The following is a 12,191-nucleotide window of genomic DNA, read 5'->3' on the forward strand; positions in this document are numbered from 1 at the left end:
GGGGCGGGGGGGGCTTCGGGAGCGTGCGTTGCAGGAAATGAGGCCGAGGGTAGGAGGAGGGGCAAGGCCACCGCGCTGAGGAGCTTAGGTTTTATCTGACGGAATGGAAAGCCGTGTCACGTCCTGAAGCAAGATGCACCTCGCAGTGATGCGGGTGGGTGAAGGAGTGAATAGACAGAGGCTGCAGACATTTGCCATCTCATACCTGGCCCTCGGGCTTCCCTCCGGGGGCCCCTTACTTGGCTGAGGCCTGCGGCCCCTCGTTTGGCTCTCCAACAAGCTGCACGAGACCGTCTCCGAAATGTGGCGTCTCCTTAGTTCAATGCCAGACGCCACCGCCTCTTCACCGGAATTGGTTTAACGAGCTTGGACAGAAGGAAGTAACCGTGGAAAGGCGCGTCTGCTTTGCCGCGTCCTGAGCTGGAGCAGAGCCCGCGAACCACAGAGGGTCCGCCTGCCTGCCTGCCTCCCTCCCACGCCCCTCCCCGCCTCTTTCCTGCACGCCACACGTGTCACGTCTGGCCGTACGTGGCCCCTCCCCTCCGTCTCCTCCCGTTTATCCCTGCACCTCTTGGGATTCACCCTGTGGCCCAGTCACTCCGGGAAACTGCTCTCGGAAGGAGGAAGGCCAGTGGCCGACCGGCAGCCTCCTGCAGCCTCTGATGCTGCTGGACGTGCAGTGAAGCCGTGAAGTTGGGGGTACCCCTCTGGCCTCTGTGACTTCTCAGCCCTCTGCTCGTCACGCCCCCAAAGCCCTGTCGTTAGGCCGCTGCTTGTCCCCGCAGCTTCAGCTGCCCCCTGCACACATCCGAATGCACTTCCTCAGCTGCCTTCCACTGCCTAATGTGTGCACCCGTGTTGCAGCTCTTCACCCTGCTTGGAGAAACAGCCACGTGCATACTGGCCACCTCCCCGCAGAGCTAAGGGCCTCTCAAAGTCGGGATCCACGTCACACTCGTTGGCACTAGCCTGGTGCCTGGCATAAATGAGTTTTCAACTGAAATTTGTTGATAGGCAGATCAAGAAGTGAGACTAGCTGAAGTACAGAATAAAAGCTTGAATCAGAGCTTTAAAAATAACTAAATTACTTTAAATTATACATGTCTTTAAAAAAACTGAATTTAAAATATTTCAAGTTTAAAAGCCTTCCTTTTAAAACTCAAAATGGTTAGAAAGCTGTTTTGTTATCTCCGAATTCACTCCTCATTAATACAGTGACAGAGGCTTTTCAAAATTATTTTAGACCTTGAATGAGGCTTTAGGATCAAGCTACGCCCTGAGTTTAGATACACTGTGGCCTCTTTGTGAAAACGCATAGGTTTCTGCATGTAGGGAAGTTGAAGGATCGTGTGAGGTTCAACTATAAGTGCATCATTCGGAATTGACCCTGGGAGAAGGAGAACGTATCCTCTTCCGGGGATGAGTGACCTGCTTCCTGTGACTTTACTGTTCCCCCAGGAGGAGGCAGAGGAGGACAGTGACCTGTCAGATTGTGGTGATGACGTGGATGGAAGAAAAGACTCCTTGGCTGAACCATGTTTCATGCTGATTGGGGAGATTTTTGAACTTCGAGGAAGTAAGCTTCTTTATTACTATTCAGTGGTGTTTGCTGGTTAAGTGGTTACACACACACACACACACACACACACACACACACACACAATATCTCTTTGTTCCTGAATCAGACATGTATTTATATTCATTCAGCAAATACTTTGACAGGCCAACCAGATACCAAGGCAGGATCTGAGGACACAACCTTAGGACAGATATCCCTGTACTCATGGAACTTAGGGTCCTGCTTTACCCTTCACCATGTTCCTCTGTATACAGAAAGCTGGAATGCTTTGAATTTTTTATGTGACTTAGCATAGCCCCATTGCTTCATCACCAAAAGGTATACAAAAGTTAATTTTGCATAGCAGAGGAAGAGCCCTGTTGTTAAAGGTGAATATGTGGCCAGGGACGCAGGGATGCCCAAGCCTGCTTTCAGCCTCCTTTGCTCCCTAGAGGACTGGTCATCCGTGGAGGTGTGGGGGCATTTTGTCCCCAGGGGACACTGGCATGTCCCGAAACAGTTTTGGTTGTCACAGCTCGTGGGAGGGCACCGCTGGCGTCTTGTGGCTGGAGGCCAGGGACGCTGCTAAAGCATCCTCCAGTGCACAGGACAGCCCCACGGCAAAGAGTTATACTGTCCCAAACGACAGCAGTGCCAAGGTGAGAAATCCTACCCTAATAGTTCCTGAGGGGAGACGTACTTAGAAGAAATAAGAGCAGAAAGAGGATCAGAACACTCTTTTGTTAAGACCTGCGCGAGTGCCTCTCTCCCGAAGCAGTACCGGGGTGAAAGGTCAGACGGTACTTCTTGGCTTTAGTCTTGAGTCCTGAATAGGACTCTCTGCCCGCCCTCACCTTCCACAGTCCCCAACCTGTAAATCGCGATGCCGGCATACTCGGTCACACCTGGAGCCTCGAGTCCTAGCTAGAGGTGTGCCAGGTGCCTAAAGGCACAGCTGAGCGCCTAGCAGAGGAAGCGCACGAGAGGAGCAGGGTTTCGCAAGGCACAGCAGTGCTCCAACCGGGAGCACACTGCTCGGAGAACGTCCTGGGCTCTGCCCACTTGGATGAGCATCTTTTCCCTTGGGGCAAAGAAGGTGGGCTGGGAGTTGGTCCTATACAGGAAGCCGGCTGTGCATTGCTTCTTATTTATATATCCCTTAACATTGTCGCTTAAAGAATTCTTCGCAGATGAAGAAACTTCAAGTGCTGTTACAGGCTTGAGCGCGTCTTTTAAGTCTTTTAATCCTCGGTATCTTTACGATTGATCCATAGTAGGTGATCAATGAAAATGCTTGGATGGATGGATGGATGAATGAATGAATAGGCAAAAAAATTTTCAGTGCTGGGATTGTTTTGGTCATTGAACTTTTTCTTCCTCTAAGCCAAATCTTAAAATAATCAGCAAACACTTTGGGAGCTTATGTTTTAGATATAGCTCCACAGGGGAAACAAAAATATCTCAGAGGTAGATTCTTCCTTCATTCAGTGAATTTACAACATAATGGTTTCAAAAATGTAATTCACATTAAGCAATAGACACAAATTCTAAACTCCAGGCAGAGATTTACATATAAGCATGTTCATTTGAGCATAATTACAGTAAGGAAAAATTGGAACTAAGCTAAATTCAGAAATGGGTGATAGTTAAATTAAGAAATATCCACATGGTGGAATATCGTCCAAGTATTAAGGATCCTTTCAGATGAAAAAGCTATGGCTGGTCCGTATTTTCGACACTTGAAGATGTGTGCTGGCGTTGAACTTGGTTCAGTACAGGCCGGAAAAAACAGTTCTCCCCCCACCCCGGAGGCTGGCTCCTCCCCAGTGAAGTCTGCCCATTAAATCATGAGTCCTCCCCGTGTCCCACAGAGTCGGTAAGAACGAGGAAGCACCGTCTTGGCCTTGGGTCAGCGTGTTCTCTGCGACACAAAGAGACTGAGAAGCCTGGTGGATGTGTCAGAGGCAGTCAGGGCAGGAGTAGGGCCCCAAGTCCTCTCTGTGGTGTGCATCTCGTCCCTCATGTGCACCTGCTCAGAATATTTGGTTTTGCTAGTGACTTTCCAGAGGGGAGTAAACAGAACGTCATTGATAATGAGATGTGATATATTTGTCATCGGCAAAATCCTAGTGTTGCTGCAGCTGCCTCCGTGGCTTCGAACGAATGAGTCCTTGGAAAGAATAATGGGGCTGTTCTGTGTTGGAGTGGGGGACTGGGGAAGGGTAGGAAAATGTCGTAGAGTCAGGGGCAGCAGTGATGGGAGAGAATCTGTAGCAGAGCCGTTTTGGGTTCCTGCTCTAGTTCAGATTATGAAAATGGACCAGAAGTACAGCTGTTTTAAACATTTATAACCAGTCACTCGGCTGTCAGGCATTCTTCCTGGAGTTGCTCGTGTCCTCAGACCCTCTGGGTCTGAGCTACCTGTCTGCTGCCTGAGAAAGGTGGAGCGAAGTTCTCATCCCTGCCAGACACACCCCTCCCAGCCGGAACGCCAGCCTCAGATGGGCACGCCTGCAGCGCGTTCTGAATTCCATCAAACACTTAGGGCACTTCTGAGGCGTGGTCCTGACCCCAGGACTTGACTCTCACTTGAAGGATTACCACCACTGCACCTGGACACTTAGATCCATTTTTAAAGTTAGAAATGACTTGAGAATGTGTTAAAGTCTAGTACCAAGTCTGTGTTAACTGTTGATTTCTGTTTGTGTGCCTTCCCTTGTACAGAGGTGTTTGTGAATTTACTCCTTTTTTTATTTGGTGCAGGAGCCCTGAATTCTTGGCCCCATCATAGCCAAGTCATGTGTCACTAGCTAAACATTGCAGTGGATGGAAGTGAATATATAAACGGAATATTTGGTTTCGATTCCAATTTGCAGACCAAAAATATCCTCACAGCATTTCTTTGCCTTCTTTTGGTTTATATTCATATTCTACACTTATAACAATGTGTCTCCTAATCTAATGCTAATAGTAAAAGTTTAGATATGTAGGACCCTTCACAAAACTCTTTCACACAAAGTATTGCCATGACTCTCCAGCGAAACGAAAGTACATGCTAACACTGTCCTTTTCCAGATGAGGAAACTGAGGCTCGGAGAAGGTGATGGTGGCCGCCTGCTCCGGGCGGTGGTGCAGGAGCGATGAGTCCATGGCTCTCTAGGAATCCAGGGCTTCCCAGTTCCCCTTTCATCCCCCACAGGCATAAAATATATAAAAATGCATGATCTACAAACTACTATTCAAAAGGGAGCAGTTAGACCCATCAATTTGTTAACATTTCAAAACATTTGTCAACATCTGACTACAGATGCTTCTCATTCAGAGCCGTGTATTAGAACACTGGGTTCAACAAGCCAGGCACAAATCTAAAAGGAATTGCACTGTCTGCTAGTGGAAAACAGACGTCAGTAGCCCGGGGACACATGAAGTGAAGTTTTAGTTCCACTTGCTAGCTCAGCTGTTGCTGGCATTGAAAAGCTGTAAGAAGTCTTAAGTTTCCTCTCATCAGTTGCTAAGTAGAAAATGAAAGCTTATTCATTAGCGTATCCCTGGGCAGAAGTTTGCTAACCTAGACCCAAATTCTGTGGATATCAAAGCCCCTTAGTGTCCAGACTTGGACTGAGTGACGTGGTTAAGATTTATGCTTTGTGCTGCTATGAAAATGTCGCGATTGTGACAGCCTGTGGTAATGCTTTTCCTCTGATTTATATTTTAGTGTTTAAATGGGTGAGAAGAACGTTAATTGCTCTCGTTCAGGTCACTTTCGGAAGAACCATCAACAAGTGAGTTGCACGAAACTAATGCTTGAATTCATGCCCTAGCCTTTGCCTTAACAGTCCAATTACATCCTCAACTCAAGGTTTTTTCGTTTCTCTTTTTATTTCTGATATGATTCTAAGATTGGATAGGGAAGCAGATTTCTACAAGACTCTCTCCCCCAGAATGCGCGGTGCACCAGATAACAAGCTTGGGCTGGCTCTGGCAGGCTGGTTGACGAGGGTCAGAAGATTGTTCTGGAAAGTTCTCTGTTGACCATGATGACTGGTTTTAATATCTTGGGTACAGCGTTTTTATGTCACATGATGGGGATCAGTTTAAGGCTTAGACTCTGAGCCAAAATGAAAGGATGAGCATCGCACGGCAGGTATTTATTTGAAGGGAAATGCAAACCATATATTTTTTTAGAGTTGGGGTGATATCAAAATAGTAATTTCTCTTGTTAGTTGATAGCTAAGTATCCATGAGGGGTGTGTGTACCCTGTAACACTATTGTAAGCCATATGTGTATTCTGAATTGTATCACGTTACCCATATCCCTAAGGGTTATACTCTATGCCCAGTACCCAATGCTTACGAGGCTGTAGCATTATGAACCCCCCCACACACAAAAACTGGGAGTCAACTGCTAAAACCAAGGGGAAAAAAAGTTATTTTTGTACAGCAAAATATGTTTTAAGATGAAATTGTCAGATTTTTCCAAGTGAAAGATTAATTTAGTTGTCAGATGTATGTATAAGGTTAACATTGTAGTTTTATCACATAAATCTTATAAATTTTGGGGGGGAAACATAATAAAGATCATATTATATTTTTATTCAGTTGCAAATAGAATATATTTTCCTTGTGGTCATAAACCAAAATTTACTTGCTTATTTCTAAGATTTTTTTTAAAAAATGGTGGGGCTTCCCTGGTGGCACAGTGGTTGAGAGGCCGCCTGCCGATGCAGGGGACACGGGTTCGTGCCCTGGTCCGGGAGTAGCCCAGATGCCGCGGAGCAGCTGGGCCCGTGAGCCATGGCCGCTGAGCCTGCGCGTCCGGAGCCTGTGCTCCGCAACGGGAGAGGCCACAGCAGCGAGAGGCCCGCGTACCACCAAAAAAACAAAAAAAAAAAAAAAAAAAAAAAAAAAAAAAAAAAAAAAATGGTGTTAGTGGCTTGTTTAGTTGACTCTTAGTATCATGGGCTTTTAAGCAGAAAAATGCCCTGTTTAACTTACAGTTTCAGTCTGAGGCAAACCTCTTAACCTTAGTACTGACAGACCTTGGATAAAGAAGTTTTCAAAATGGCCCTATTTTTCTCAGAACTCCAGACTTGCTAACTTATTTTCTTTTCCAGTTTCAGAAAATCATGCATACATTCCCTGCTCCTATTTATGATATTGGCTCTTAAATTTAAGATGAGCAGCTGTGGTTTGAGAGTGGTGAATACATTAGGCGGTTCTTTACATGGGGCTGGGGGAGGGGCACCATGTAGGGAATTTTCAGGCTGTGGGTTTCAGTGGGCTTTTTTATCAGGTAGAGAAATTACGGAGCATCTGGCCCTGTGCTGTTTTGCCTCAGGCAGACGACACATCATAAAATTAAGTAGCAGCACAATATATGCCTCTCGCCTTGTACCAACTGTAATTTCACATCCCAGAATTGCTGCAAAAGCTTCCTCCAGTTTTGGTTAATACAAAGTCAGACCTAAATTGATAGAAAATGCTTAGGTGATGGCCTTTGGTAAGTCACTCACCTAGTTTTAAGTTGGAAACTGAAATTCTCCTCCTTCATTTCTTCACGCAGTGCTGGTGAGTAACCCAAGGACTACAGGCAAAACAAGCTGTGTTTTTATGTAGATTTTACCTAGGCGGGCAGGTCAGCAGGTTCTCAAAGCCAAAGCCCCACTGAATTAATAAAATTATTTGATCTAGATATGAATTGCACAGCCCTAAGCAGTTTTGGGAAGTATCTTAGGAGACATGCAGTTACAAACAGGATTACCATGGTTCTGACTCACAGTGGAATTTAGACTTCATTGGTGACTAGTTACTGTGTGCAAAGTGCTGGGCTTGAAACATCTATTTCAGATACTATTTCTGAAAACCTCACATTGTCCCTTTAAAAATCTGGTTGGGAAGTCAGATTCTTAAAGGGCTTTTTGATTTATTATTCGTGAATTAAGTTTGAAACTTCAGGTCTTTCTTGCACTAATAGTCCCAGGTGATTCTGCTCCCACTTTCTACAGAGAGACTTACCCTCCCAACCTCAGCACCGCTGCTGGCTCTGTGAACTGTGCTGCTCTCTGCAGCCGTCCCCTGGTTGGCGGGAATTTGATGAAGCAGGGTTTATGGAAGACCTGGGTAACCAGATAAAAGCCACTTATTTATAACCGTGCAGGTCAAGATCTGCCCGATTTTCACTCCTGTGGGAAGGTGACGTGGCTGGATAGCAGTGTATCTTTTCAAAGTCCCCCCCTTTGTGGTGAAAGGGGGGGTGTCTGTTCCCCCTTTGCCCCGTGAGCATGTGAGATGTTTCCGGGGTCGGACAACTCTGCCCAGCGTCCTCTGCCGTGGCCGCCCCAAGGGACAACTAGTGAAGGAGCTTGGTTCTCCCCAGGACTACCAGAGCTCAGGGAGCTCTTCAGTCTTTAAAAAGGATTGATGCTTTCAGTTTATACCACTTCATGGAGAAATTAGTATGTTAAGTACCGTGCACAGCTAAGAGTAGTTGCAAGCTTCAGACAAATCAGTCTCCTCTCAGTTCTTGCTTTTCCAGATTGAAAGACACCGTGCGGCAAACATTTAGAGAATTCAGTACCAGTGAAAATGTGAGCTCCAAGAATGAATGGCTGTCAGTGTTACCACAATAAGAAAAAAAACTTTCCGAGTCAGAGTTTAAAAATCCAATTCCTAGTTTATTCATCAAACGCTTATCTTAACCTACCCATTGACAAATGCCTTGTGAGAATAGAGAATAAGATTTTTTAAAACCTCATCCAAGAAATATTTTGCTCTTGAAAGACAACTCCGGGACGCAGTGGACTGGGCTCTCAGCGAGCAAATGGTGGTCTACTACATCGGCGCTCTCCGGGACGCTTTGTGGCCCGGTGGGAATTTGGCACCTCCGAACACAGTCCCAAGTGAAGAACAAAGCCAGGAAACAAAGCGGAGAGCACAGCAGAAGCTGCTTGAAAACATTCCAGGTGAGGCCTGGGCTCTGACCCTGAAAGTCACATGAAGAGGGAGTGTTGATGGCCCTTCTCCTTTTTCGCTTAGGAAACATTATTTACAGTGAAAAAAGTGATCATACTTTTTCCTTTTAAATCATCTCTTGTCCCTTGCTAAAAAATTATACTGAGAATCCCAATAAGAACAGTACTGGTTATAATTTAACTAGAAAAATGTTTTAGAACAGATAATAAAATTTTATGCCTTAAAAACCCTGTTAAAGTGCCCAGTTTTTTGTTGGGGATCCACATATTAAAATTATAGTTTGTATAAATGCCTTCTATTGAAAAATTCTAAATTTTCTCCTTAAACATTGGAAAGAGCTGATCACTCATGTTCCTCACGTCTCCGTGCCTTTATGTGCTGTGTGTGCATATGTCGTAGCCCCTCACTGAAGGTCCATGCAGGGTGCACTTTATCAATAGCAGCGTGGAATATAAACTTAATTTTTCAGATATGCTTCAGAGCCTTGTTGGACAGCAAAATGCCCGTCATGGTATAATAAAAATATTCAACGCACTGCAAGAAACGAGAGCCAATAAGCATCTGTTATATGTGAGTAACTTAAAGCCTCCCAGAGGGTTCAGTTTCTTCAGTTCTACGTTTCTGTTCATATACGGGGGTAGATTTTAACTCTTTATACGCTTAATCATTCTTAGTGCTTGTAACTCTGAACCCATTTTCTCTGCTTCATTTTTGTTCAATTTGGTTAAAAAAAAATAACCCCCTGTGGGTGTGGCATCCCCCTCCTCGCCTGCTGGCTGTTTCTCTCAACTTGTGTTGTAACACTTCTGCCTGAGTGCTTGGCTTTCTTATTTCAGCAAAGCAAACTGTTTCCCAGTAGTCATAATACTGTTGATGGTTATAACGGACCGTGAAATAAATCAATCTGATGCTAAATGGAGTTTATAGAATACTAATTCCTTTTAATCCTTAGAGAAAAAGACATTTTTTTTTTTCTTTCTTGGTTCAGGTGCTGATGGAACTGCTGCTAATTGAATTGTGTCCTGAGCTGAGAACTCATTTAGATGAACTTAAAGCTTGTCAGGTTTGAGACTCCACAAATAAACCACCAGAGAAATGTCTGTAATAATAGACATGAAACATTTTCCTCTTTTCCACAGAGGGCTTGACTGAGAACCATACCTATCTTTTAGTTACCTCCCTCTAGTTTTATGTAAATTAAGCGGAATTGGGGGGGAAACTTGATGCTGTATATTAGGCAACAGAAAAAAACACTTGTTAATTGTTTTTATTTTAATATAAATCCTTTAAAGGTCAACATACTGATTGAAATATAAGTGTTAATACGTGATAAGAACCTAGGAAATATTTTAAATATTTATGAAGTTTTGTTTTAAAAAAGTGTTTTAAATGAAGAATTATGAACGTTGTACAGTTAATTTCCTCACTGAGGATTCTGAACATTCCTATATTCGTGTGTATTGAATATTGTTGTGCAATGCTTTGTGTGAAGTTATTGTGAAAATTTTATTGTCTTTATTTTTACCAAAGATTTCCCATAGTTTGAAGCATCTGAATAAAATATAAAAATGAATCATAGCGCTCTGATGTTTAAGATGCTTATATATATCTCAAAAAAAGTTGAAACACTTAAGGTAGTTCAGATACTTATCAAGTGCCTTTTCTGTAGAAAACATTGCACATGTAAGTACTTCCGTAAGGAAGTATAAAGTTTGCTGCCTTTCTCCAGACACAGAATGAATGTGAAAAATATGATTTTAGTGTGAATGAGAAGAGCCAAAATTGGTGCTTGAAGTGCTGTTATTAGGTGGGATGGATGGGCAGGAATGAGATGGGGAAACAAAGAGGAGGGAAGTTACTTCAGGCTGTTCAGGACTTGATTGTGTCATCAAGTCTTGGGGACCAGTAGGGGCATTAGGCGAAATCCAGGGTACAGATGTTGCTTTGTTTTTCGTAGTGGGACCATGGACAAGTCACTTAATTTTCCTGGGTTTTACCATTTATTATGCAGTGATAATGAAACACTTTCCCCTTTCTAACCCCTGGGAATATTGAAAGCAAGCCAATTAAGCAGAAATTCAGTTTGAAATCCATGAAAGAAACATACTATGTATATATAAAGTGGTATTAATTATATCATTGTTAGATCATACCTGCTGAGTTCCTGATATGCCAAGTTCTTGATATGAAACATAAGTGCTGAAAGACAAATGGTTAAAAATTAATAAAGCAAACTTTATCTTTGCTATTCTTTTAGCTACAGCTCTTTGATCCTTATTTCAAACCAAGATATTTGATACTTTCGAAAAAACTCAAAGTTGGCTATTTATATGGATAAGAATTATCCTTCATAGGGATGTATAAAAGACATTCAGTAGAAAAGACATTCAGAGAAGAGAAGCAGTGTGAAGTCACCAAGCCCCAGGAACTCATAGCAGTTACTAAAAGTGACCATCTTCTGCATAATTAAACCATGGCTGTTATGACTCCTCAGTCCTTAAGAAGTCATCTTACTTTTTCATAAGTTATCAACTGTAAGGACTCTTACAGAAGATTTTTTTTTGAAAAAAATTAATGACCTTGAAGCTTCACCTCACTTAAAGGGTGACTCCAATCACAGGTCAAGGTGTGCACCATGGTTGGGAGTAGTGGTAGTTTGCAGGGGCTCACCTGTGCCAGGTTTGCCAGCTTTATGGTAACGAGAGTAAACTGAAATTTTAAATTCCGTGTTGGGTTCACTTAGGACATTTAAGCACAGCATATTACCAAATATGACAAATCCTACCTTTAGGATTTCTCAAACCGTGTTTTAATGGCAGTTAAAGTGGCCTTCACTTTGGGGATGTAGAGTGAGCGAGCTATGAAAAGTGCTATTACAGTCCCCATACACTGCCTTATTACATTTCTATTTTAAGATTCTTAAAGGCTTAAGGAACTGGATTGAGTGCGGAGAAGAGAATACCGTTGGAAATTTGGATCTTCAAACCACTGAAGGAATGTTCTGTGGATGTTATTCAGAAAACAAGAGCAAAAGCAAGTGGGCTTGTATTGTAGAACGATTTACGTCAGGTTTTATGAAATCTTTTAATGGGCTAGAGATATGGAAATGTTGTTACTGGGGAAGAAGAGAGTCTTCAGCAGAGATTTTAAAATCAAAGGAATGGGTTTCAGGGATGATTTAAGTTTCTACTCTAAGATTTAAAGGAGAAGTATATGGCCTATGTTTGTCTTTAGATACAGGGAAGAAATTTCAACAAAGTGAAGTTCAAATAATATAGACAAACCAGAACATAAAACAAGAGCAAGTAGTTTTGTGCCATATAATACTTCTTTAGTGACAGGCACCTACATATTAATTGCATTTTCCCAGTGCTAAGACTAGATCCTGTAAATCACTTTGGAAAGGATGGTTGTGATTTAAAAAAAAAAGCCATAACATTTACAAAGAAGGTGTTGTTCAGGTATCTTAAACATTATTTTCAATATCTGTTTCACAGATGTATATTTCTTTAGAATCTTTTGCATATGGATTCTATTTTTACTGTCGGATCTTGCCTCTGTAGATGTAATTGATAAGGAAAGTCTTTTGCTAATTTAACAGTTTAGTTATAGTTACATTGGTAGATGATTTGAAATTTTATCTTGTTTTGAAATACATTGA

At 42.9% G+C, this 12,191-nt stretch overlaps 2 protein-coding genes across 2 annotated transcripts in view; one reads left to right on the plus strand and one right to left on the minus strand.

Moving 5' to 3' along the window:
* SNX25 (sorting nexin 25) overlaps positions 1-10,103 on the plus strand; it is a 117,295-nt gene extending 107,192 nt beyond the window's left edge. The window contains exons 15-19 of the mRNA XM_007466526.1: positions 1,459-1,576; positions 5,274-5,340; positions 8,339-8,520; positions 9,000-9,100; positions 9,519-10,103. Of these exons, the coding sequence (XP_007466588.1) occupies positions 1,459-1,576; positions 5,274-5,340; positions 8,339-8,520; positions 9,000-9,100; positions 9,519-9,599 (549 nt within the window). The 3' untranslated portion in view covers positions 9,600-10,103. The remainder of the gene's footprint in view (positions 1-1,458; positions 1,577-5,273; positions 5,341-8,338; positions 8,521-8,999; positions 9,101-9,518) is intronic.
* LRP2BP (LRP2 binding protein) overlaps positions 8,212-12,191 on the minus strand; it is a 48,674-nt gene continuing 44,694 nt past the window's right edge. Inside the window, exon 9 of the mRNA XM_007466525.1 lies at positions 8,212-8,540. The gene's annotated coding sequence lies outside the window, so the exon portion shown is untranslated. The remainder of the gene's footprint in view (positions 8,541-12,191) is intronic.

Source organism: Lipotes vexillifer, unplaced genomic scaffold, assembly GCF_000442215.2.
Source record: "Lipotes vexillifer unplaced genomic scaffold, Lipotes_vexillifer_v1.1 scaffold951, whole genome shotgun sequence".
NCBI lineage: Eukaryota > Metazoa > Chordata > Mammalia > Artiodactyla > Lipotidae > Lipotes > Lipotes vexillifer.